General features: G+C 34.8%; 1 protein-coding gene across 1 annotated transcript; it reads right to left on the minus strand.

Annotated features, from left to right (window-relative positions):
• Window positions 1-1,118: 1,118 nt before the first annotated feature.
• LOC129242161 (uncharacterized) lies at window positions 1,119-27,867 on the minus strand. The gene is made up of 3 exons (XM_054878725.1): window positions 27,499-27,867; window positions 26,997-27,415; window positions 1,119-1,173 (listed from the first exon to the last, which is right to left on the minus strand). Exons 1-3 carry the CDS (start codon window positions 27,505-27,507, stop codon window positions 1,119-1,121), a joined length of 483 nt encoding a protein of 160 aa, XP_054734700.1. The 5' UTR covers window positions 27,508-27,867.
• Between the last annotated feature and the right edge of the window lie 31 nt (window positions 27,868-27,898).

The raw sequence follows: 27,898 nt of genomic DNA on the forward strand, positions 1-27,898 counted from the left end.
AATAAAGAATGAAAATGAATAAAAACCAATAATCACACAGGGTTGCATTCAGAAATAAAAATTTTACCATTTCTGCAGAGCTGCATTTCAAATTAAAATATTAGTTAAAAGAAAAATAAATCCATTAATTTCTCGGCAGATGGTTATAGTAATCGATATCTCGTAAAGTATCGATCAAACGATTTAAAGTTAATCCTTATTGTGAATGTAAGGTTTTAAAATAAAAAAAAAAATATTTTGCTATTTTTTGTTGATTCTATTCAGTTTTCTGTTGTGAGTTACCAGCTGTTAATAATTACAATTGTTACATTTTACAATTTCGGTGTTTCTGGTGCCGATCCTGTAACTGGTAATTACGTGCAATTTTGCCTTTGTCGATTCCGTTCAGGCAGTTTTGTGTTAAAGGAAATGTCGATTATGTCGATGAAATCACAGCAATACTCGATGTTAACCGGCGTTTTAGTAGTCGTAGCATCGCACAGGAGCTAAAGATCGATCATAAAACAGTTTTAAATCATTTGCGCAAAAATTTTACCCAAAAGTGATAGATTTCTTTCCACTAAATTTCCAAACTAAAATGAGTAAATCTAGTTGCAGTGTTCCATAAATCTAAGACTTGAACTGTCAAAAAGATTTGCACTTTCGGCAACTTTGAATGTAAGTACTTTGGAAAGTCAGCATTTGCCCACTTCCCAAGCGCAGTTTCACAATAAAAGGAATGCGTGAATTTTAACTTTTATGTGGAAAAAATAGGCAACAAAAGAAAAAGTTATAAAAATTCAACTGGAATTCTCAGCCCCTTTCCTGTACTAATTTAAATTTAAAAATAGAATATCCAATATGACTGAGTAGCAAAAACCTTTCTAGAAATTCTGATCGAAAGCAATGGAATTGGGGGGAAATTATTAAAATTTTTGTATAAAATCTGAAAATTGGATTCATATAGGATTCAATGGATTCAGAAATTATAGAAATGCTCAGTTTGTGCGCTCATCGAAAAAAAAATAATAAAAAAATAAATAAAAAGTTTCTCTACTGCTCAAAATGTTGATTTGATTTTCTTGTTGCGAGGTGTATACTGATATATTCTACATAAGAATTTATTGCTTGGTTTTCGGTTAAACTGTTACATGGTATTCAATTTCATTGTCGTAATTCGCCTTATCTTCCAAGCTGTCGAGTAAATTTTGAAATATGATTGTTCCATCACTAGTTGTTGTTACATTCACCTTCAATGGTACATTACCTTGTTTTTATGTGCATACGCATGAAGTTACACAATATTTTATTCATTCGTATTGCTAGCATTGGTATACACGCATGTAAGTACACACAGACATATGTAATTTTATGTACATAAATGCAAACATTTTAAGTAAACACATGTGGAGATGAATGTAACAGACTTAATAATACATACAAACGTTTATATTATATAATTTTTAACACCTTTTTGAAACACACAAATTTGCTGCTGAATGGTGAAATAATCTTGGTCTTATTGAGGAAGCTGGGCTTGAATGAGGCACGGTGATGAGTAGAGAGCACACAAAAGCAAAACTCATTTTCATTCATTAATTCACGTTAAATGGTACAGGCGAAAGATGAGACACTTTCAAAAGCAGTTCAAATATATCCTACACACCCTTATGAGAAATTGTAAAGTCGATCAAATACTGGATCCTTGCTATTCGGTGAGTAGTTCGGTGAAACCCTCTTCTATGAATTCTGATACTTAAATGGGAGAATTTGGGAAAAAGTAGCCCATAACAATGTTTTTTGGAAATTTGTTAAATTATTGTGTATTTTTACAAAGTTTGGAGCATTGAGTTATATATACTAGGTTGTGCAATAAGTTTCGCGGTTCGATAAGAGAACGCGTTGCTACTTTTGTTATATTGGTTCACTCTTCATATGATCTTTCGTGATTTCTGATTTCAATCTGTGATGTCTGAATTCATTCTTTGTTTATAAGCCATTTATTATTGATGTGTCACAGTATTTTCTACCTTTGAAAAAATCAAGTATCGGGCAGTGCTTAAATTTTTATTTTTGGAAGGTTTAAAAGCACCGAAAATTTATGAAAGAATGTTGAAAGTGTATAAAGAGTTCTAGCCATCAATTAGTACAGCAGAAGGATGGATTGCTGAATTTAAACGTGGTCGTACAAGCCTTGAAGACTAACCACGTCAAAGGCGTCCGAAAACAGCAACAACACCAGAAATCGTAGAAAAGATACAGGTTATCGTAATGGAAAATAGTCGAGTGACTGAAAGAGATTTAGTAGAAGCCCTAGGCATCTAATTAGGCAGTGTAGGCAATATTTTGGTGGGGTTTCAAATGTTGATGTGGTTCCGCATTCGCTAACAACGGAATAAAAACACATTCGAGTGCGACTTTCCCAGCAACATTTAAAGCATTTTCGAAAGGATAAAGTGGATTTTGTGCGTCGATTTATCACTATAGATGAGAAGTAGGGCTATTACCATAATTCTAGATCAAAACAACAGGTTAAAGAGTGGTCTGAATCTGATTCCGCGGCTGCGAACTGAGTTCATGTCCAGAAATCGGCCAAGGAGTTGTTAGCATAAGTTTTTTAGGATGCGAACGGAATTTCGTTTGTAAATTAATTGCGAACTAGTATAACAATAAACTCCGAATATTATTGTAACCTTTCAGACCAGCTAAAGGAAAAAAATGGGGAAAAATACCAAGTTTGCAAACGAAAGAAATTGTTTTTCAATAAGACAACTTACTGTGTCACAAGAGCATTTTGAAAATGGAATGAAAATCCATGAATTAAAGAATTAAATGACCCCTAGAGACTTCTAACTGCTTCACAACCTAAAAACCTGCATGCTTGGAAAGCATTTTTCATCAAATGCTGCAAACAGCTGTGAAAGCAGTCCTTCCAGATTCTGACTTCAAACTATAAAATTGTGTTTTGTTTATAGAACCGCAAAATTCCTTGAACAACCTAGTACTTAAAAAACATATTATTTCCACTGATATTCTTTGGCATATGTAAATCTATATATATAAAAATGAAATGATGTTCGTTCGTCCGCATTTTTTTCGGCCGATACGAGGCCAATTTTATTCGTTCTTTTTTCATATTATAGGGATCCACTAGGGGAAGGTTTTTAGCAAAAAAAAATTTCTTTTAAATATTTTCTTCATATAAAAAAAAGAAAAAATCAAAATATTGTCCAAAACAAAACTTGCTCGATTGTTAGATTAAAGTAAGTTTCGAATCGACATTCATTTTATGTGTACAACTTTTTTTGAATTTTTTGTATTTGTATTGTGATACAGAAATGTATTGTATACAGAAATTTCAAATGATTCGAATGAAAATTTTTTTTTTTTTTATTTTATTTCTTCCATAAAATATTACACCTGTCGTTAGACAATAAGTAATTTGATTTACAAAAAGATGGAATGAGAGTGATATTGAAGGGCCAATGCCCCCAAGCTCATTTAGAAGAAATATATACATATTATTTAAAAACAAGTGGTTAACAAACAATGATATATACGATTAGTTGACAATTGATTACAAGGATTTTGCAAGATCTGTTGGTGTTTGACGGTTAAGCCGACTTTGGGTAGATTTTTCTTTATTTGGTAGTCTTCTCATCATAGGATTTGTATGCCTTAATAGTCTATTTATGTGTCTTCTGCTAGCGCTTTGTATTGTTTCATCAATAGTATCGATGTCAAGGTCGCGATGAATATCTGCGTTAGGTATGTACCAAGGTGCATTAGTTAAGGTCCTAAGTATTTATGAAAATAAGGTTTCAATTCAATTGAGCAATGCTTTCTTTGACCAATTCTATATGGAAATGAATGCGTTTGCAAACGATGTTTTCGGCTATGAACAAATGTTGGAATCGAATGAAAAAGGAAAGAAACGCGAAATGATAAAAAAAATTCTTGGAAAATTTAAAATGAATGGTGCTTCATTGGAAAAATTCAAAGGTAATAAGAACATACACAAGATAAAGTTAGAATTCGAATTTTTAGATTTATTTTGTTTATTTCTCATTTTTTTCAGAAGTACACCACACAACAACTCATTCCAACTCTGATTTTGAAATCCTGTTGGAATTGGTGATCGATAATTTTGTCACTATAATGGTCAATGGAAATTTGCGTGTATCAGACCCTGCATATTATTTACCATATCAACTTTTTATGGAACATATGGACCAAATGAACACAAAAAAATAATTTAGTTTTATTTTGATTTTTTGCAACATTTTGGTTTTCAGTTAATACAATAAAAACAATACTGTTTTTTCGTGAACACAAAATTCTAAATTTATTACGTTGTTTGTTTAGAATTTTTTTAGAAAAAAAGTAAATTTTTTGGTTTTGAGGAAATTTGTTTATTGTTGCTATTTGTGAAAGCGTAGATATTTGTAAGTATTTGACTATAATCCTAAAAGTTAATGGAATACCACTATGACACATAGAAAACATTTTTTCAAAGGGGTGTTTTTCGAAAATTATAAAAAAAATTGTTTTCAAAAATTTTGAAGAAATAAAGTAAAATAAAAAAATTTCGAAAGCATGAAATTTTTTCAAAACCAAATTTTCCTCAAAAAGATAAAAGAAATTTCTTCGAAGAGGTGTTTTTCTAAAATTACAAAAAAAAAAAATTTTAAACAAATAAAATAAAATAAAACTTTTTCAAGGGTATGAAATTTTTTCAAAACAAAATTTTCTGAAAACCAAACAAAATTAAAAAAAAAATGGTGTTTTCAAAGCATTTCATATTCCACTATTAATAGAGAATACATTTTTTCGAGGGGGTGTTTTTCAAAGCGGAAAAAATTTTTTTTAACAAATCAATTTAAACTTTTACAAAAGTATGAAATTTTTTCAAGAACAAAATTTTCTCAAAAACGTTAAATTAAAAAAAATAGTTTTTTCAAAATATTTAATTTTCAGCAATTAACTGAGAAGAAATTTGTTAGAGCGAAGTGTTTTTCAAAACTTCAAAAAACACTTTTTAACCAAAAAAAATAAACCTTTTTTCAAAAACAACAGGAATGATAACATTGCCTAACAATTTCTGCACTTTTGCACAGTCTAAAGAGGCATTGATACAGAGTGTATTTCCAAACATAGTTCAACATTACAAAAACCATGATTGACTCAGCGAAAGAGCAATTTTAGCTGGGAAAAATAAGGACGTCAATGATATAAATTCAGCTATTTTAGATCAAATACCTATTGACATAGTTGCGTATAAGTCAATAGACACTATTACTGATCAAGATGAGGTCGTAAATTATCCAACTGAATTCTTAAACTCACTCGATTTGCCAGGCTTACCACCTCATAATTTACGATTAAAAATTGGAGCACCGATTATTATGCTGCGCAATAGTAATGTGCCCCGACTTTGCAACGGTACCAGACTCGCTGTGAAGAAGCTAATGGGTAACGTTATCGAAGCAACAATTTTGAAAGGGAAGTACAAAGGAGAAGACATTTTGATACCCTGAATTCCACTGATTCCGGCGGATTTACCATTCGATTTCAAACGTTTGCAGTTCCCTATTCGCCTTGCCTTCGCTATGAGAATTAATAAGGCGCAAGGACAGTATCTACAAATGTGCGGTATTAATTTAGAATACCCAATTTTTTCTCATGGACAATTGTATGTAGCTTGCTCACGAGTTGGCAAACCATCGTCATTATTCACGCGAAAGATGAAAAAACCAAAAACGTTGTCTACCAAAAAGTGTTACAATAAAGTTCGAATGAAATTGTATCAAAGAATTTGCTTTGTTTCGTATTAATTTTATTCTCTTTCAGCAAATCATTGAATTTATCGTCTAGCGAAGCGGGCGAGGGTACGCTAGTTCAGTATAAATGAATGAAGATTCGTACTCAAAATATTACTCGGTGAAGATAAGAGCGCGTTTAAACGCAGTCACTTGGGCAGTTTGCAGCCATAAGTCATCATCATATTGGCATTACAGAAGACGGACCATTACCTTCTCTACAAGACACCTCCGTTCTTCTAGACAATCCACTTCCGCCCTATGTTGTGAGCTTCTCATCTTTCGTATATCGTCTTCTATGTTTTGCTACCATTATCGCCTTGGCCGGCCTCTCCTTTTGTTAGTTCTGGATTTGCTTTAAATACTGTTTTTGCCCGCTCTTCCGTTGCGCATTCTCAGGACGTGTCCATACCACTGTAATCTTTGCGAATTTATAAACCGTATTACATTTCGTGCTGCAATTAAAACACTGAGCTCGTGGTTATACCGTATACGGTGTGCATCGTCTTCTAATCGTATGGGGCCGAATATTTTTCTAAGAATTTTTCTTTCAAGCCCCATCAGAAAATTCACGTTATTCATTTCGAGGTTCCAGGTTTCAGAGCCGCAGGTGACAATCGGCCTTGTTATAGTTTTGTACATCTAGAGCTTTTCTTTCTTTAATATCAATGAAGACTTCATAAGTTTGATATGGCTAAAGTATGCTTTGTTAGCTGTCTGAATACGGTCTTGTATTGATAAGGACGGATTCAAATTTATGCTGAGTACTACCTCTAAGTATTTCCACTCTTGCATGAGCTCATGAGCTCAAAAATATAACTTCCGATTCTTATGTGACTGCCATGAAGATATCGTGGTAAGTATTTCGTCTTTTTTCTCCTTTTTTATCTTGCGGCCTACTGGCCTTGTAGCCTGCACAAGCCGCATTAAAATGCTCTGAAGAGCCTCCCTATTTCTCGCAAGAATCACAATGTCGTCAGCGTATGCGCATATTTATGTCGATTTATAAAGACATAAGTGGTGAACTTTTAGATATTTAGCTCACTTTGGTATGCAAGTGTGAAGGAATGTGAACTGTGAAGTACAAACTCGTGCATACACACTTACGTATACGCATCTAACAATATTAAATTAAAAATAAATTTTGATAATAACAATTTTTTTGATAAAAACTATTTTCTGCCAATTCATGCTAATACACTGTGCAACAGGCAATTTTACAACAAAAAAACCAAAAAAAAAAGTCGCAAAAAAATAACAAAAAAAAAAAGAAAAAATTAAAAAATAAAATACATTTAGAGAGAAGTACTATAATTTATTTATGCTTAAATAAAAAAATTAGAGGGAAATTTTGAACGATGCTCAAAGAAAAATCTTAAGACGATAATTTGTCTTTGTGTACCAAAAAAATTTTGTGTTTTTTAATTCCACAAAATTTTCTTTTTTATTTTATAACTTCAAGTGATAATACAAAAAAAAATATTGTTGAAGTGAAATTTTTTATTAATCTGGTAAAGAATTTTATGGCATTTTCTGATATCCGGCATACATATGTTCGCCGTTGCCACGAATGAATCATTCGATCAGTCCAATTTTTGACTACTTTTTCCAGCAAATCTGGCTGTATGGCGTCAATGATGGCTTGAATATTACAATAAATCGATTGTTAAACCAGTTGAAACGAAATATTTTCGATGGTTTGCTGATTAATTTTTGAAAAAAAATCAGTCAGTATGGCAAGATAGCGCTCGCCATTCGCCGTAACGGCAGTTCCTAAAGGAAATTAAAGTGGAATTCATTTTAAACCTTGTATTGGGGAAGCGTTATTCTGGCGTTAAACGATTCTTGATGACTTGCCAAACCTTACTGAACACAAACGTCAGCACAGTTTGCCATTCTCAGCTGATATCGACAGTTCTCATGCATCTAAAAAAGCACCCTGTGCAAATTCTTATTCCACATTACATTGCATTTTTTAGATAATTTTTTGAATTAATCATGTAAGTGAAAACACTTTCAAAAAGTGTTCATATCAAACAGAAAATCTAAAATGCGCATTTTACTATATTTGACCCCAACTTTCGTGAATATATTGATTTTTCCTGCGTTTAGAAACGTTTTGTTTTTTGTCGTACGGTGTTATATGGTATATAAAATCACATAAAACTAAGGTACCGAATGCCAATAAGTTAATTTTAATATCAGTTAATCAATTTAGAGTGACAAATTAGTCTGGTGTGACAAGTAGGCCAAGTTAAAAAAAGCTGAAATGCGTGAACACGTAATTGCGTGTAATTAACATATCGATCAATGGCAGAAAGTGTGTATAAAAATTGATAGTAATAGTTGATAGTCTGGGATTTTATATAATTTTGGGGAAAATTAGCGATGTGTATTTTTATATCAAGTACTAGCTGAGGCCGTAGTTGATGGCAATGTCTTATAGAGTTGATCAAAATATTTTACCACCACAGGCTTGTGAACTTTTATGATAAAAATTTTGTTAAAAAAAATAAATATCTTTTTATAAAAATTAAAAAAGTATATACATATATAAAATAAGTTCATAAAAATCATATCCCTAAGTGGCCACTTAAGAATTTTTCGAGTGCTACAAAAATTGTTAGTTACTCTAATGTAATATGATAAGCGAAATATCTGCAAACTCAGAATTCATTAAATAAAAGACACATCCACTCAACAGCTAAACTGGGCAAACAACCAATACACAGTAGCCATTTTATTTCTGTATGTATAAAAAAAAAACGAACATGACCAAAATGGGTATTCTAGTTTTTAACCCAGCTTACATTTGCAAATAAATTTAGAACTAATTGTCGGTACTTTCCAGTCACGTGCCCTATCATTAGCGCAGTGAAGTGTACGTAAATACAAGAAATTGGTACTTTCCCGAAGTTTCCTTGATGCGTCACTGAAAATTGGTATGCCGGAGCCTTACTTAGTTATTTATATTGTTAGTAATGAGAATATTTTTACTAAAACTTAGAAGGAAAGACGTTCGGTTGATGGTCGGTATCATTACAGGACACAACCCATGGGGTCAGCATATGAACACCATTCGAATCATTGAGGACCCAATTTGCCTGTCGTGCTTGGAGAAGGCGGATAGCACTGAGCACTTTCTCTGTGAGTGTCTTGCCTTTGCTAGAGCACGGCTACGAGTTTTGGGTTCCGATGTCATGAGAATAAGAAATATTCGTTCTCTAAAACTGGTGGGTATTTACAGATTTGCCAAAGAATCTGGAAAATTCTGACAGGACTAACTATCTCTAGCTCTGTCCATATTCTTTCCTATCTCTTTCTCTGATAGTTTTCTCCTTCCCTCCTTGACTATCTACCCCCTTTCCAGAGTTTTAAATACAATGGGCGTTTTAGCCTGAGTGTTTTAGGAGCCACCAAATCTCCTGGAGCTCCTTGGCTCGACCGTTTCAAATTTCAAATTCCAATGACATGGAGTCCAACTTATTTTGAAATTGGCTGACGCCCTCGCAGCCAGTGCCACGAATCTGACATTTGTAGAATAAAATTGTATTGTATACATTTTTAAAATAAATAATAAAAATATTTGTAATTATTTGTTTATTCTTCTTAGAATTTATTGGATTTTGTAAAATACGAGTCTGAGGGCAATGCAATGTATGTTTCTTCACAGATTTACGTATGCATGCACATGTAAAAATTCGTTGGAGAAATTAGTGAGTACGATAGGCTTAATATTGAAGGACACAAATTAACGCTGTCCTTTTTTTTGTGTTATCCCATACTGTTCTCGTGTGAGCAGACCCCTAATGATATTTGGTGGGGAATATTTTCGTGGAACATTTAAGGCTTCAGAGGGGCCGTTAGAGAGGCCTCTATAAATATAACATTTTTCAGATTTTTAAAAATAAGGGTCAAAATGACCCACACGCGCACGAAATATTATACTAAAATGTTCAACAAAAGTATGCGCCTTGTTTAAATTTTATTATCAGCTCTTGAAGACAACATTAAAGACAAATGTAGTTTTATAGGAGTTTTTTGAAATCGTGTAGGTCAACTTGAGCACAAATTTGAAAAACTTCAATACACTATAAAGTCCCAGAATGTGATATTTAGGCACAAAACGGCATATAATCGAATAGTCTACAGCATTTTCGGCTTCATAATTGCCTTACCGCAATCTTGTCTTTTTTTTATTGGCTGCTTAATTAGTATGGCTGCTTAAGTAATGCTTAGAAAACAAGGGTCTTCGCGGAGTTAGCTATGGTAAACAATTGGCAGATCGGATTCTGCAGTGCAAGTTATCTTTATCACTAAATTAATACGGATCAATTGGAAGCCCTTCACCAGCAAAAGCACATGGAATATCTTAATACGAATCAATCTGAAGGCAAAGCAAAGCCGGAAGATCAAAAGTATGGATCCTCCGTGAAGAGCGCCACATAGTCGCACCACTCATGAAATATCGGAAAATAATCTCCCGACTTCTAAGTGGAAATAGTCAGGAGTCTAGGCAAAAAACAAAAAGAAGCACAAGGCACCCGTAATTGCCTACACCATCCCGATTATCATGGCTGAGTGGTACACCATAAATCATACATTTCTGATTTCAACGAAATTAAATGATAATTTCATAAAAAAACTCATTAAAAATGAGTAAAGTTTTTTTGAAAAAATAGCATCTTCTGTGATGAGGCAAAATTTAATGTTTTCGCAACAGATAACGATCCAAAAGTTTGACGAAAGTGCTTAAAGAGCTAAATGGAAGGAATCTTTTTCTTACTTTAAAATATGGAGGAGAAAAGGCCATAGTTTGGAAAATGCATACCTACATTTGGGGCTACAAAAATTATTTTTATTGACAATAAAATCGCCAAATGTCTGTGTTTGAACACTTTGAAAAAAAAAATATTATACTGCGCCGAAACTTGGTATGTACCCTACAAGCTTCTTGTTTCAACAAGGCAATGACACTAAGCACTTATGTATCTCGTGCAAGAGTGGCTCTCTCAGTTAATAGATTTGCATTCAATTGAGCATATCTATGAGCTATTAGCAAGCTTAAAATAACGACATCCTGTCCTAGTCTAGCGGAGATCAAAGATGACTTTAAGAAGCTCAACAAAAGCGCGGGCGAAGATGGCATACAGCGAGAACTATTGATTACCGACCGGTTAATTTTAGCGGAATTCTTTATTTCCACAGCACCGCCGTCTGAGACAATGAAAAACTGTCTCCGTCCTGGGCAAAATGCATCAACGTAAAGCTGCCCAAGAAAGGCGAATAACCCTCAACGCCATCTTGAGGACATGAACTTAGCCGCTGACATCTGCCTTCGCACTCATTAACTCACTGACATGCAAGCGAAGGCGGACAGACTTGTCACGCTGGCACACACTGTCAGACTGGAGGTCAATATCGCTAAGACGAAGGCTATGAGAGTCAACTATAATAAAACAAGACATGTAATGGCTTAAGGGTTCCCGGTGGAGTTTGCCGAAAGCTTCTGCTACCTCGGCTACGCTGTCAAGGCAGACGGCGCAGCAGATGAAGATTTCAACTGCAGACTAAACAAAGCCAGGACGGCGGTCTTGCGAATGCATACAATATAAATTACGAATATTCAGATCATATGTGAAGCCTGTATTGCTGTACGAAAGTGACACATGGCTGGTATCAAACAGCATCACACAGAGGCTACACACAGATGGCCAAACAGCATCAGCAACGAAGCGCTGTGGAGATCGACGTATGAGAAGCCTGGCAATCGTATGGAAAATCAAACGTAGAATGTGGTGACGGATAGGTCACACATTGAAAAAACCACTGCATAGTATCACGAGAATGGCACTGGACTGGAACCCGCAAGGGAGCAGAAGTCGTGGTCGACTAAAGAATACTTGGAAGAGGTCAATGCTGCGCGAGCTAGCAGATGCCGACATCACATGAGACAGCGCAAACAGCCCAGAACCTCTTGTCGAGACCTTATGCTCCCGAGTGGAACAAACAAGAAAAAACATTAGAAAGGAGAATCAGAAAGCATAAAAACCATTAGTGACATCATTAAATCTTTCGATCCTGATCTGTTTGTTAGTTCGACTAGATTTTTGTTTTTTTTTTTTAAATAAAAATAACAGTGCTGGTAAACCTGGGATATTGCGAAATTGCGAAATTGCTCTCAGGCAACGTTCGACTCGAATTGGCTAAAGGCAGCTCGAAGTGTTGATTGGGAAAAAATTTCAGCTAATGGCACCAAGGTCTTGGTAAAAAACCAAGGAGAGTTAATAAAGTACTCAATAAAGGTTTCATTTGAGTGATTTTTTGCTGAAATATTTTCGGTATTGAAAAGGGTGTCGCAAGTTTTGTATTGTAAGGGGGGCTTCTTATGGTACCATACAGTTAAAAAATAGTTAGTTGTGGCTTCGAATTCCCTAAAAAATTGTTTAATCGTTGAAAAGTTTTCCATATAAGATAATGCAACACCCTCATTTGCTTAGATACGAATAATATTTTTACCTAAAATTGTGGGTTGCTCTATTGTTTTACAAATTTTTCTATTTTAAGAAATTACATTGAAAGTTTTTGTTTTGAAATATTCAGTAAAAATTTTACTTTTTACTGTATAATAAAAATATTTTCCTAGTATACAAATCAAGCTCAGTTTCACCGGTATTTACTTTCAAATTGTGGGTGCACAACAATACCCCAACAATACCCCACCACACTATGCACACGGGCTAGAATTACGCTTAAAAAACAATGGTGATGATTACAAGAGGCCATCGAACGAATAGGGTGTCAAAATATGCCTTTATTGTACCTGCTATGATTTTTACGCAGACTGTTGTATGTGTCAGTACTGAAGTTGTTTCAGTTTTGCAGTTGTTTCCGCTAATGTCGTTGTTTTTGTCAATAAATTTCATATTATAATATATATGGCATAGAAATTAACAAAAAGAAAAGGGGAAAACAAATAAATAAAACTAAAGCTTAAAGTTTACTGAATTAGAAAATGTATTTTTTATAGGTGCAAAGAGACTCGTTCACTGTACGCAGGGTTTCTCGTCTAAGTGCACATTTGTATGTTTAGTTGAAGTACATTGTTTTTGTTGTGAGCAATACTTACTAACACAATTTGTACTTTTACGCCACCACTTAACTTCACATATGAAACATTAGATTTAACCTTGAAATATTCTGGCGTACCTCAAAGCAATACTCTGCACCATTTATTTTTCTTTTTCCTGTTTTCTTTACTACTTATTTTCCTACTACTTATTCATGTGTTATCTATTTTCCTTACGAGGCATCTTTTTGCATTTTCGTTTATCACAAAACTGATAAGAATACTTGTGAGGGAATGAAGAGAGAGAGAGAGGGATCAAGTTTGTACCTACTTGCGTACACAATTATTTTGTTATTTACAAAAAAAATGTTAAAAATGTGACTTATTTGCTTTCTAATGTGTCTGATATATTTGTAAACAATAACAAATAATTCAAATAATAAATAGTAACAAAAACGAAAAAAATAAAAATAAATAAATTCATGAAGCTTTAATTATCAAAAAGAAAGGCCAACGTTTACATATATGTATGTAAGTGTATGAATGGGTAATGGGTAAGTGGTATCACTTACAATACCGTTTGAGTACCAGATCAATCAATAATACTTTAATCACTATTTGTGATGTGCGGCTGGGTGTAATAGGTGCAAATAGTAATCGCTTGAGTCATCAACAGTAACAGAGTTAAGTAGTCAACTGGCTCAGTACTTTGACTGAGCGCAAAAGTGGTTCGAGTGATTATTTGAGTTACTTCCGTTTTTTATTAATCTTTAAGAGGTATTATTTGTATTTCCCAGAACTGCATTCAAAATAAAACATGCATAAGGAAGTAAATTGGTAAAGGAAATTAAAGTGGAATTCATTTTAAACCACAAATATTTAGAAAAAAAATAATTAAAAATAGTTAAAATAGTTGTAAAATTTGATCATGTTAAGTGAAGCTTGTATTGTATTATTGTATATTATTTAATTGTATATTATTTCGTTTATTTTCATTTTATCGCTTGTGACACTGGTCATTAAGCGATGTATATAAATCCTGACCAAATTGTTAAACAACATACTTAATGTCAATGGACAGATGTATAAAATAAATGAAAAAAAAAAATTAATTATTGTATGTACTAGTTACGTACTAATTACATATTAGTTGCATGCTAACTAGTCTCATACTAGTTGCTTAATAGTTGCTTACTAGTCGCATACTAGTTGCATACTAGTCGCATACTAGTCGCATACTAGTTGCTTACTAGTCGCATACTAGCTGCTTACTAGTCACATACTAGTCGCATACTAGTTGCTTACTAATCGCATACTAGGTGAATACTAGGCCTATAATAATTGCATACAAGCGGCATGCTAGTTGCATACTAGTTTCTTACTCTTTGCTTACTAGTCGCATACTAGTTGTATACTATTTGAATACTAGGCCCATAATAGTTGCATACTAGCTGCATACTAGTCGCATACTAGCTGCTTACTAGTCACATACTAGTTGCATACTAGTTGAATACTAGTTGCATACTAGTTGAATACTAGTCTCATACTAGTTGTATGCTATTTGAATACTAATCGCATATTAGGTGCTTACTAGTTGCATACTAGTTGCTTAATAGTCGCATACTAGTTGCATACTAGTTGCTTTCTATAGAAATTTTAATTAAACAACACTTTTGCGGTGCATTTGATTTGGTGATAAGCCAGTGTAGGCCTATAGGTATATTTCAGATTGATAAATTTCTTACTCGTTCAAATATAGGGGGGATAAAAAGTTCAGAACAGGTCTTTGCTTCACTCTTACGATGGAATTATTATGCTTATCCTAACCTGTCTTAAGTCAAATGTTTTTTATGTTGAATCTTTATTTACCAAGTAATTGCATAATTGACATACCGGCTAGATTGCATGACTTCCATCGTTTATTCTGCATGTTGTCGATTGGCCCAACAGGGTGAATGTCACCATATCACCAGAATAGATTGAATGGCCTCAGCGCTTTGCGGTTGCATTCAATATGGTATTGGGCTCATAATCAAAATAAATTACGTAAGCCACCTACTTCGACTTTCATCTTGGTCGTACCGGTAGTGAGAAATGTGTCGAATTTTCTATTTTTTTGCCTCAATTTGCAAAGTATATAACACTCAACAGGCATGTCTGAACACAAAACTCCCAAATAAATTTCTTTGAAATTAAAAAAAAGAATAATTTATCGAACTTCACAAACCTTTCTTCTTTTATTTTATCTTCAAGCTGCCTTTATTGGGAAAATCCCTTATTAGTGCTCTTTAAAGTGTTCAGTTTATTAACGCTGAATGAGCTACTCATTTCAGTTCCGAGAATTAGCAACTTTTATTGGTAGCAGTTGAAAAAATTTTAAGGTGAAATATTTTAACGAAAAAAAAGTACTCTCTTATGCAATTTGTTCCGCTTGCTATCAACTACTTAGCGCCTTTCCGCTGTCTATTAACCCCCGCTGCACTCACGGCTATTTCTGCAACTCTTACCGCACTCGCTTCCTTGTTCATATTTTGCTTAGTTACTCACTCTTTGTCGTAATTAGGACGGAGAGCTCATTAAAGCAAGAAGAATTTGTTTGAATGAAAAAAGAGAACGGTAAAGTAAATGTAATAAAAAGAAGTGAAATTATCAAGTATTCATCACTCCATTGGAATGTGGCGCAGCCGTAGCCTTAAAATTTTACAGACACTTATTCATAGTATGTATGTATCTATGTGTGTATGTATATTTGTATATTTGTATATGCAAATAAGTGTATCATGCATATCGTGCAATTCATTTGCTTGTTTTTAAAGGTATTTCATCACACGTTTGTATCCATAAAAAATGTCAATGAAACAGTTTAAATGAAAAATTCCTTATGTGCTATAGGTGATATAAAAGCTGTAAACTATAAAAAGCAAGATTAAATTAATGCAAACAGATGTAGAGTTGGTGTGCTAGAAAAAAGGGTGCACTTTTAGATGGAGTAGTAAGCTTTTTTTGATATGTAGTAAAGAACAGAGAAAGGAGGAGAAGAGGAGCAAATTTATACCTTTACTAGCGACGGCAAAGTTGTGGAATTTAAATCGATATTTTATGACATCATTTATTTATGAAAAAATTTTAGTTTTTTATAGCCGAAACTCTCCTATTCTAGATCTATATGCTCAAAGATTATATATACCTCTTTTTGACTATTGCAGAAGCCACAGATTCCATCTTATTTATGCCGCCCCCCCAAGCTCGTGATATACACCTGCGCGATGCCAAACCGGTTTGTAGGACAAGTGTGCTGCGAGTAGCTTGAGCCTATAAGACAGTATCCGAAGACACAATCCGTGTTATTGCCGAAAAAAAAAACGTATGACATGTGTGCACCCGAATTACATAACCTCTTTGATAGACCAAGTGTAGATCAAGGAAGCAAAAACGAGGGCAACGAAGCTCAGAGCTTAGTGAATTTCCAAGAAAATGGGGCTCATTCTCCACTGGTCGCTGGACACACGAGCTCCACCATATTGCCCCACCTGCCATCAAGAGCTCGGGGACGTGAAACATGTTCTATTCCACTGTCCTAGGTTCACAAGAAGGCGCGAGGAGTTAACCCTGGAATGTGACATACAACTGAGTGTGTCTGACCCAATAAACAGCATTCACAGCTCAAAGTACTGCTGGTATGCGGCGTGCAAGTTTGCTAAGCTGGTGATACGGTCGCTTAGTGAGCTCGATGAAGAAAGGCTGAGAAGGAAATGGTTTGAACAGTACCAGGTAGGGACCTATAGCTATGATGGCTGAGCCTGTATTCATTTAAAAGCAGATTTCCTGTGGCGGTCGAGTAGAGACGAATTGACAACTACCGACGACTCAGTTCATCACTTACGACTAAATCACACAGTGCTAAGACGGTATTCTTTTGATCTCAACTACAGTGGAAACAATTGGAGACTATCTTCGACGCATTACCTCCATGCGTCCTTGGCAGTGGGCTTGGCCACAGGTAGTTAAATATGCTTAATTGACACAATCATGGCTCTGACTTGATGTAATGCAAACATGCAGTCTCGGCTTGAAGCCAGCCGAAGAGGGTGGTTTGTTTTAGTGGTAGGTATTCTTTGTTAATTTCTCTGCAGTGATGTTCCTAAAAACTATTTCCTAAGAATTTGAGACTTCTTTAAAAAAAGTTAAATTTTTGTAGAGGTGTTTTTGTCATTTCTGAGAAAAAAAATGTTTGTTGCTTGCATTTTTTTAAATTATCGTATTTTTCTTCATATTTTACACCATCTTAGGAACACATTTTATTTAAAGCGCTCAAAATTAAAATGGATAAAGACAAAATGTCATTGAGGTTAAAAAATTTCCGTAAAAAACCGCAAATTTTTGTAACTCGCAAAGCAAACTTGAAAAATTCTTTTACCGGAAATGACAAAAACCACCGGCTGGCACACATACATTTTGTGCTCTTTGCCGAAATTTGATTGTAATATTTTTTTAGATATCTAAATTAATGTAAAATTTAGTTTAACTCATAAATTTTTTAAGACTACGTCCTGAAAAATGATTTTGAATTGAAGACTGCTAAGAAATGGCAATACACCTCCGCTGGTTCGGGAGTAACAGATGAATGAAGCCTTGATAAATATTTGCCCGCACCTGCTAGTCGCAGCTAAGGCAGAAGACAGCCTCCTCTGTGTTGCCAACTAATTTCCGTACAAAACCGCAAATTTTTGTAACTCGCAAAGCAAACTTGAAAAATTCTTTTACCGGAAATGACAAAAAGCACCTTTTTTAAAATTTTGCTATTTTTTATGGAAGGTTCTTATTTGTAGGAATTTTTTTTTGAAATATCCAAACTGTACAAGATAGGTGCTGAAGCCAATAATTACTTCTATTATTTATCTACAAATTATTATTATTATTATTAGAATCACTTTAAAAATTATTATTTTTGAGTTTATATATTTTTTTCATATAAAAGTCTTACGATTTCCCTAAAATTTTTATATTATTATATTTTTTCTTGTAGAACTACTAATTTTCCAGATAAATTCTTAAAAACGGTATTTCGTTTTTATTTCATATTTTCAATTGCTAATATCTTGCAAAATGAAAAAAATCCAAAACTTTTTACCATTTATTTTCTAGAGGTGGCGCAAAATTAATCATCTAATTTTGTCTTTGAATAACTTTTTTACGAAACAAAAGTAAATATTTTGAGTAATTCAAATTTTTAGTTTTATAAATATGATTGACGTGGGGCTCCATTTGAAAAAATTTATAAATCTTAAATCTTAAGTTCAAGAGAAATCTATCAATTCCATTTGTCATTTAACTGCCCTAATGATAGTTTTTTGCATTTTTATAAATTTTTTTTTTTTGTTCGATAGATTGCCATGCGGAAACTTTTTTTCTAAATATTTTCTAATTCACTACCAATTTTTTTCATCCATTTCCTTTCAGAATGTAAGAATTGTAAGAAAACAGTTTGAGTAGCAAAGGATTTGCCTTAATCTCAGTTTCTATAAAAGTCTGAATTTTATCAACTGCGCTTGCTGATTTGAACACAGTCATCCGGGAACTGTGGCATCAAAGCGGCATTTAGCACTTGGGCGTTAAGTTCTTCGCCGCCAACTTAACCTAACTCAACCTATGTATATCAAAGCTTCCACTACTAACAAATTGCATAGCAACAATATTTTTTGCTCACTGTTACAATTTAATTATCTACCCTGCAGGGAAAATTTGAGCTGGTGTAGCAAATTTTGTGTTGAAACTGGTATGAATTTGCCAATTATGAACAAACAATAGTTAAATTATTTTTGTCTTGGTCTACGTTATCGACTATCCCGAAGGTAGCAGCTGTGCTTGCTAGTTACTGCTTGCTTTTCATGGATATAATTTTTCGTCGAGACAGCTGTTCAAAGTACCAGAAAAGTGGAGCAGAGGCTGATTATTGCACCTCCTGAAACTGTACTGAAAATAATTTAGTAGTTGCTTGTATGGGGAAAAAGCGTAGCGTGAACTAGTCATGATTCCAAATTCACAGCAAAGCTCCAGCCTGGTAGTAGAAAATTTTCCGATAGGGTCTTAACTAATATTTGTGATCAAATTTAAGTCCCACACAAAGGCACAAATATACGTTTGTATGTAATTTGCACAGCTCGAAAGAAGCGTAGTGAAAGCGCTTAAATAACAGAACCGGAAGGAAGTAAGCTTTTGATAAATGTTCAAAAATTGTTTGCAAAGTGCCCACATCATATGAAAGGTTAGATACGACCAAATTTTTAATTATGTAGTTTTGCGAATTAAACGCACAAGTAGGTGATAAATTCTAGGAAATACAGATGAAAAAATTTTATCAAGAAAGTCTCGCTCTTATTCGTTTTTCATGGAATCTAACTTAGCACAAAATATTTTTTTGTTTTTGTATTTTTAACTATTTGGCAAAATGTCCAAATCATGACAGGAAGTTCGAAAACATAAAAAGCTGCAATGGATTAGTGGATATTTGTTGCGATAAAAACGCCGGCTGGCACACATACATTTTGTGCTATTTGCGGGAATTTGATTGTAATTTTTTTTAAAAGATCTTTAAAAATAAAATTTATGATTTTTCTCCAAACTACGGCCTGAAATTAAAGTGAATAAAATTCTAACGCTAGAAGGCCGAAGCTCTGCCCATTCAATTAACCCATTTCGGCAGCTGGTCGATTTTTCGACCACCAACTTCGGACTTCAATATCTCAGAAACTAAATGTAAATTTATTGATCAGTTTTCAGAAATTTTAAATTTGGAATTTAGTTAATTTCTAGAGCATAATTTTTTAAGAAAAAAAGGTTCAGGGCAGATTTTTGTAAAAGAATGAAATTATCACTATTTTTACGTGTTTTTTGTGCAGATGAAAAAATAATGAAAAACAAAAAAACAAATAATTGTTACTAATTTATTGTGAAGAGAAAAGATGAAATTAAGAGAATCAAAAAAGTAACATATCGATATTGCAATAATTTTTACGGCTTCATGGACGTAAACTTTAGTGGTCGAGAAATCGACCGCTGGCCAGGAACTGTCATGTAGGATAGAACAAAATCTAGCAATATGTTTTTCTTATTGAAAGAGATGAAGAAGAAATGTTTTCTGATATTGAAAGAAATGTTTTCTGAAATTGGTAAGCAATCAATTCTTTTTGTATACGTATATAGTATAATTGCACCATTTTGTAGGCTCAAAATCCCCCTATGATCTCTTTACATTGTTTTTTGATAATAATATTATCAATATTTCACAAATGAGTATGCAAACCAACACAATGCTCCAATTAACATCACGCCAATCGAATAAGTAGGTTTATTGGAATATTGTACCTATCGGGGTACCATACTTTGCCACACATTGACCACTACTGGTCTGTTCAACCGAACATGGGGGTTCCAATTGTGAAGCAGGCTATGAGTCGTAATCGGTTTAAAAAAATTAAGCAGTTTTTCCATCTCGCTGACAACACGAATTTAAACGCAGCAGACCGTTTTGCGAAGGTTCGTCCTATTACTGACGCTCTCAACAAAAAGTTTATGCAGTTTGAGTCTTTAGCCATAATCTCTATAGACGAGCAGATGATTCCATACTTTGGACGCCACTCCTGCAAAATGTTTATCAAGGGAAAGCCAATCCGGTTTGGGTTTAAAACATGGTGCTTATGCTCTGAAAGTGGGTACTTATTTTCTAGTTCATTGTACGGGGGAGCAGCAACCCCTCACGGTAAAACTATTGGTCTAGGCGCACAAACAGTCTTAGACTTGCCTGCCAACGTATCTGACCCTGAGTGCCACATCATTTTCTTTGATAATTTTTTCTTTTCATACCATCTAATGTGCCTTCTGAACGAACGTTGATTTTTTGCACTAGTACTATACGCGAAAATAGAATGGCCGATTCTCCTTTGAGAAATTTAAAAAAAGAAATACGAGGGACATTTGATCAACTACTTGATCATCAGCAAGAAATATTTACTGTTCGGTGGAATGATAATGCTATAGTCAATGTTATAACTAATAACTCCACAGTCAATCCAATTATTAGCACTAAAAGTTATTGTCAGAAGAAAAAACAAACTATCACTATCCCGCAGCCAAAAGTTATTCAAGAGTATAATCATGGCATGGGTGGTGTGAATCTCCATGATAATGCGGTGGCAAATTATAGAATATGTATGAGAGGAAAAAAGTGGTGGTGGCCAATATGGACAAATGCTCTTGGTAACGCAATGGTCAATGCATGGAAACTTCATCGTATGATGGCAAAAATTGAAAAGATAAAACCACTCTCACAATTAGATTTTCGTTCCAAAGTCACAACAGAATTATTGAATTACGACAAGGACGAGGAGGAGTATGAAAACGAACATGGAGATGAAGGTCCATCGAACCTTCCTCGGATCAATGAAAGGGTACATGCCGTCATGGGAAGCATTGAAAACAAATTTCGACGGTGTAAATTTTGCAAAAAACATACTATTTTTACTTGCAAAAAATGCAATATTCATTTACATACTAAATGTTTTGATGATTATCATAAAAAATTGTCAGCTGACTTTTCTATCAATAAAACAACAAAAAAATATTTGTATTTGAAATAAAATGAAATAAATTGACTTCGTGTGCTAAATTTTTTTCATAAATGTAGTATTTTTTTTTTAATATATTTGACGGTTTTTGGCCAGCGGTCGATTTTTCGACCAGTCCATATCTAAAACACCGATGGTCAGAATTTTTTTTTTTTTAATTTTTCTTGATTAAGGTCCTAGAAGCACTGACTAAAAAGGAAATGGAAAAATTATGTCGAATTCTTGTAGCGGCCGAAGATGGGTTAATATACAAGTTGGTGAAAAATTAATCAGCCAGCGGAATTTACATTTTTTGCATTACTTTAATTCTAGCATATTTTACATCATCCGTGGCGAAACCGCGGACTACTAAGTTCTCATAATATAAACTATAATCGGCAGTCTAATATAAACACAAAACCGCAAATATTACCGCAAATGTTGTGTAAACACTTATTACATGAATAAAAGCCACATCGAAATTGAATAACGCTGCTAAAGGCAAGATTTATGGTTACATTGTCTCCGATTAGTTATTCTACACTTGTAAGTGTATTCGATGTGGTTATGTGGTTTTGCTTCCGACACGTTTACGTTTGTGGTTTTTATTTTTCATATCGACTTTATTGTAGCTGTAGGCAGCGCTTATAATGCCAACCCAATATAAATAGATTGTAAGTACTTATGTACCTTCATTTAACTACGTAAATTATTGTTTTTCTTTAAACGCATGTCTAGTGTCAGCTGTAATTTTCCTAGGAGAAGCATTCGATCTACATGTATATATAAATTCTCATCTGCAATTCTCGACTCAATGAATGTTTTTGAATAAATTTTTTACTAAGTAAATGGTAAGGGAAATCTTTGTTTTCCAAATTTAAATGGCTTTTCTATTTCTTTAGAATTCTTTATGGATACGAGCGCCCCTACTCTTGAAACATATTATAAGTTTTCTAACTTGATTCAGATTTGGCTGAGCTATTCAAGTTTTTCTTTAAAAATAGCATCAGAAATCTCGTTAACATTCAATATCTTCAGTTTTTTCTGCAGAAATAAAAAAAAATTATTTCCGATGCAAAAACATTGACGATTTTATCATATGGAAAATGTTGTGCTCTTATGTAAATTTATATGTGAGCCAAATAACGTTAAGTCTATCCAACTAAACACTTTATGGCTTCAATTTTGATTAAATGTAGTGAAGACGCTTTAGTAAAAGGAGGAAATATTGAGTGATTGCAGAGATAAAGGGATCCAAAAGTAATTTTTTTAAGTCTGTTTTTCTTTGAATTGTGAGTTAAATAATTTTCGGTGTAAGAGAAACCAAATTAAATATTTTCTGCAGGAGATCCCCCGAAAGTACCGAGAGAAAATTCAAAAATCTTAAAAAAAAATTAAACAAAAAATATTAAAAACAAGCTTTCTGATTTTTCTTTTTAGTTTGTTTTCAAACTGCGTGTTTTAATTATGCCTAAACTAAAGTCTGACATTTCGGTAAAATGTAAAAAAAGATTGCAATTTTTTTCGAATTTCGAAGTTTTTGCTTTTTAGCTTATGTCCAAATAAAAACTTGAAATTAAAAAATTTGTACATACGTTGTATTTGTAAATTTGTATTTTTCGAAACCGTTGCTTTTTTAATTATCCTAAATTGAAAACTAAATTGAAAACGAGACACTTAAAACACATTTTTTTTAATTTTGATTTGTATTTCCATAAACTTGCTTTTTGCAATTATGCCAAAAATCATTTACAATTTTTTTGATTAACTGTTTTTGAGTTTCGACAAGTTTGCGTTTCATAATATACTCCAGTGTAAACTGGACTCTTAACTAAATTTTTTTTCGAAATTCGGAATTTTTTTAATTATGCCCAAATGAAAACCTGGAATCAAATAACTCTTTTTGAATTACTTTATGCTGAATATTGAAAATTTGCTTTTTAATTATGCCCAAATGCAACACCGAAATTTTTGCTTTTTCCAATTATGCCCAAATGAAAGCTTGAGATTAAAAAAAAACCGTTGTTTAAAATTTTTTCGAATTTCGAATATTTTGCTCTTTTAATTATGCCTACCTAAAACTATACTTTAAATTTTTTGTTTAATTCAAAAATATTTTTTTTTTTATTTAAAAAAAAATTAAAAAATTAAAAAGTTAAAATTTTTTTTAAATCAAAATTAAAAAATTAAAAAAAAAATTTATTTAAACAAAATTAAAAAATTTAAACAAGTTTTTTTTCATTGGCTGGGACAGGAGGCCATCGGCATTCTGTTTTGTAAAATGCTTGAAGACTGAAGTGGACAATAAAAGCACTTGGAAAGCACTTGACAAGACTCCCTAAAACTAAAAATACGAACCAGTAATCGAGAAAAATACGCTGATCAATGAAGGGAGCACAAAAGATCTTTCAGGTCGCATTGCTAAATCCTGCAGGCATAATAATCATAATAATAAGACCAAAATTCGTACATCACCAGTACGTTGCCATTCAATTTTTTAACGAAACGCTTTTTGTAATTTGTAGATTATTATTATTATTAGAAGGCCATTACGCACTGCGACCAGAGTTGATCTATTGTGCAAGACCTATTTTGTAACCCTAGAGTTTAAGGCTTTTTATAAATTTTAGCACTATTGTGGGTTTGTTGTTCCAAAGATTACATGGAGATACTACGATACCACCAAGGTGGTGAAGTCTTTGTCTGCCCAGCGCAGGACATTCACAAAGCACATGTTCTGAGCTTTCTATATCCATTTCGCAAAAGCGGCAGACATTGGTCTCTGATAGACCAATGTTATTTAAATGATACCTCAGGCTGCAGTGACCTGTGAGGTATCCTGTTAGAAGACGCAGATCTACTCTGTTTAGTGAGAGTAGCTTGTCTGATATTCCTTTGTTGGGACTAAGAAATTGTCTGGCTTGACGCTGACCGGCACAATTTAGCCAGTGTGCAGCAAATTTCCTTTCTTCCCATTTCCTGAGGAATTCATTAATGTGGCTTTTCGTGAGTCCACAGAAAGGCTCAGGACCAGTAAGTTGCATATTTGCTCCTTGTTTTGCGAGGTCATCAGCCATTTCATTCCCCTCATGCCCTTCATGTCCCGGAATCCAGACTAGATTTACTGTGTTGAGGTTTCCTAACATGTTGAGAAGGTTTAGGCAATCATTTACCAATTTAGAGGTGATAGTTGTTGATAGAAGGGCTTTTAGAGCCGCTTGACTATCAGAGAGTATATAGATGTGAGTACCTCTCATTTTCCTGCTAAGGCATTCTCTCACACATATTTCAATGGCATGTATTTCTGCCTGGAATATTGTTGGGTAGAGTCCCATCGGAATCGATTTTTTAAATTTAGGCCCATTGATTCCTGCCCCTGCTCTACCATCTTCCAGCTTGGACCCATCAGTGAACCATAATTGAGATCCAGGCTTGAAATTGATAGAATTAGTTCTCCAAGTTGTTCGTTCATTAATAATAATTCGGAAGTTTCTGTAGAGAATGGGTTTGGGAGATATTGTATCCACCCTGTGTAGTATAGGAGTGTGTCGAAAGTCTTCTAAGATCTTTAGATGTCCTCTCATATCTCCACTTTTAATATCGGCGTTGCCTTTTAGTCTTAAGGCACTCAATCTTGCTTCTTTTTCAATTAAGATGGGAAGCGGTGGTATACCTAGGAGCACGCCCAAAGCGTCAGTTGGGCATGTTTTCATTGCTCCTGTTATACCGATGCAGATGAGGCGGTACAATTTATTAAGATCGCTTGCCGCCTTTCGTTGCTTAACTTTGGGCCACCATGCTATGGAAGCATAAGTGACTATAGGCTTAACAACTGTAGTGAATGTCCAGTAGGTCATTCTGGGGCTGAGCCCCCATGTTTTACCAAAAAGCCTTGTGCAGGCATAGAATGCCCTTGTGGCTTTTACAGTAACTTTCTCAAGATGCGAGTCAAGGTTGATACCAAGGTAGTTCGCCTCTGTGGAGAGTTGTAGAGTCGATTCATTCAGGACAGGACATTTGATGTTGATATTCCTTTTCCTGGTGAACGGCACTAGCGCAGTTTTAGATGGGTTGATAGAGAGCCCTTTGTCAGTGCACCATTTGTTGATTATGTTGAGGGCTTGTTGCATGCGGTTAGAGATGGTCTCTTCATGCCAGCCCACTATATATACTACCAGGTCATCAGCATAGCCCTGGGTGTGGAATCCTAGGTTGTTCAGTTTGTGGAGAAGTTCATCTATTACTAGTGTCCACAGAAGAGGAGAGAGTACTCCCCCTTGCGGGCAACCTCTTGTGGCCTTGATAGACTTTATTCTTCCTCCTAATTCTGTACTGATCGTTCTGGATTTCAGCATCGATATAGTCCATCGTCTGATGGGTTTAGGTACGTCCTTTTGAGATAGGGCATTGTTGATTGCCTCATAGGACGTATTATCGAAAGCTCCTGTTATGTCAATAAAAGCGCAAAGTGCGATTTGTTTTGACTCAATAGCTTTTTCAATAATGGTTACCAGACTGTGTATTGCAGTCTCAGTAGATTTACCTTGTTGGTAGGCAAATTGAAGTTGGTGCAGTGGGAAATTAACCAAGTTATTCTTCCGTATGTGCTGATCCAATATTTTTTCCATTGTTTTTAGGAAAAATGAGCTGAGGCTAATCGGTCTGTATGACTTAGGCAATTGTTCGGGTTTTTTCCCTACCTTTGGAATGAATACGACCTTTACCTCAGCCCATTTCGTAGGGATATAACCTAGCAATAGGCTTGCTTTATATAGTCTGGACAAAGTAGGGACAATGTATTGGCTTCCCTTTTGCAGAAGGCAAGGGAATATCCCATCAGGTCCAGGAGATTTGTATGGGCTAAATGTAGATATAGCCCATTGTACCCGATTTTCATGGAATAGCTTATTTGCCAGCTTTAGGTCCTCTCTGTCAGCATCAATGGTAGGTTCTACCAACATTGTGGACTCATGTAAAGCATGGCATCCCGGGAAATGGGTGTCCAGTAGAAGTTGGCTAGTTTCTTCTGGGTTTTTAGTGTAGCTACCATCTGGCTTTTTCAGGGTACATATGCCGTTTGAGTGATCCTTTGATAAGGCTTTCTGGAGGCGGATAGCATTAGGAAGATTTGAAATCTTATCACAGTGATCCCTCCAGGAAGCTCTCTTAGATTTCCTCAATTCTTTGTTAAAGTTGGTTAGAGCTCTTGAGTAGGAGACCCAGTCCCCTGTTTGTTTAGCTCTATTCCATAATACTCTGGTTTCATGGCGTAGTCTTGAAAGCGTACTATTCCACCAGGGGACATCCCTTCGTGGTTTTTTCACTTTTTCCTGACAGCTCTCATGAAATGCAGACGTAATGTTTGAGTGGAGTTCATTTGCCTCCATCTCAAGCTCTGATTTAAGCACCAGGTGATGCTTAGAGTAGTTAGCACTTTGTTCTAAGTTAAAGTCAAAGACATTCCAATTTATATTCTTTGGATTTCTGTAAATTGTTATGTGCGGTAAGGTAGCACCTAAGTCAAACCTGATAAGACTGTGGTCCGACATTGATGCTTCCCCGGACACATGCCAATTTGAGACTTCTGATAGTACATTTGGACTGCATAGGGTAAGATCAAGTACTTCCTCCCTTATTGCATTCCTAAATGTTGGTTCATTGCCTCGGTTTACTATTGATACATTATATCTAAGTAAGAATTCAAGAAGGCACTCACCTCTCGCATTGATGTTTGTGCTGCCCCATATCGTATGATGGGCATTCGCATCACATCCTATTATCCAGCGTAGGTGGTTCTCCTTGCAGTAGTTGACTAGGGCTACAAGTTCCCTTGTTGGAGCAGTTTCCTCATCTCCTGGAAGGTAGGCAGAGGCAATGATTACCTCGTGCTCGCCTTTGTCTGTTGGCACCTTGGTCCAGATCGCAACGAGATCGGTGGTAGTGAACTGCGAAATGGGAATGAAGGTTAAGTTATTGCTAATTAAGATTGCCGCTCTAGGGCGATCATTGTTGGCATAGATTAACTTACCATTAACATCTTGGAGTCCCTCAATGACTCTGTCACGTACCCACGGTTCTTGGATTAGAGCTATATCCAAGTTTTGTTTGTTAAACCTCCTTGCTAGTTCAGCCGAGGCAGCCTTTGCATGGTGGAGGTTTAATTGAAGGCATCCGAGTTGCCTTCTATTGTTGCTTAGGGTAGCGTGTGGCATTATCGCCTCTGTTTTTTGGCACTGGCTGCCTTTTTCTTGCCTCTGTTGCTACCCAGCAAGGCCGCTTCCTCAGCAGAGTGACGTTCGCCTTTTTTGGTCCTCTTTGGACCATTATTTTTCTTGTCGGCACGAAGCGGGGGTCGCATTCTTATGCCTTCCTCTACCCTTTGAGCACTTGACATTGGTGCAGGCTTGGTGGCGTGTGGCGCATCTTTA

Source organism: Anastrepha obliqua, chromosome 3 (assembly GCF_027943255.1).
Source record: "Anastrepha obliqua isolate idAnaObli1 chromosome 3, idAnaObli1_1.0, whole genome shotgun sequence".
Classification (NCBI taxonomy): domain Eukaryota; kingdom Metazoa; phylum Arthropoda; class Insecta; order Diptera; family Tephritidae; genus Anastrepha; species Anastrepha obliqua.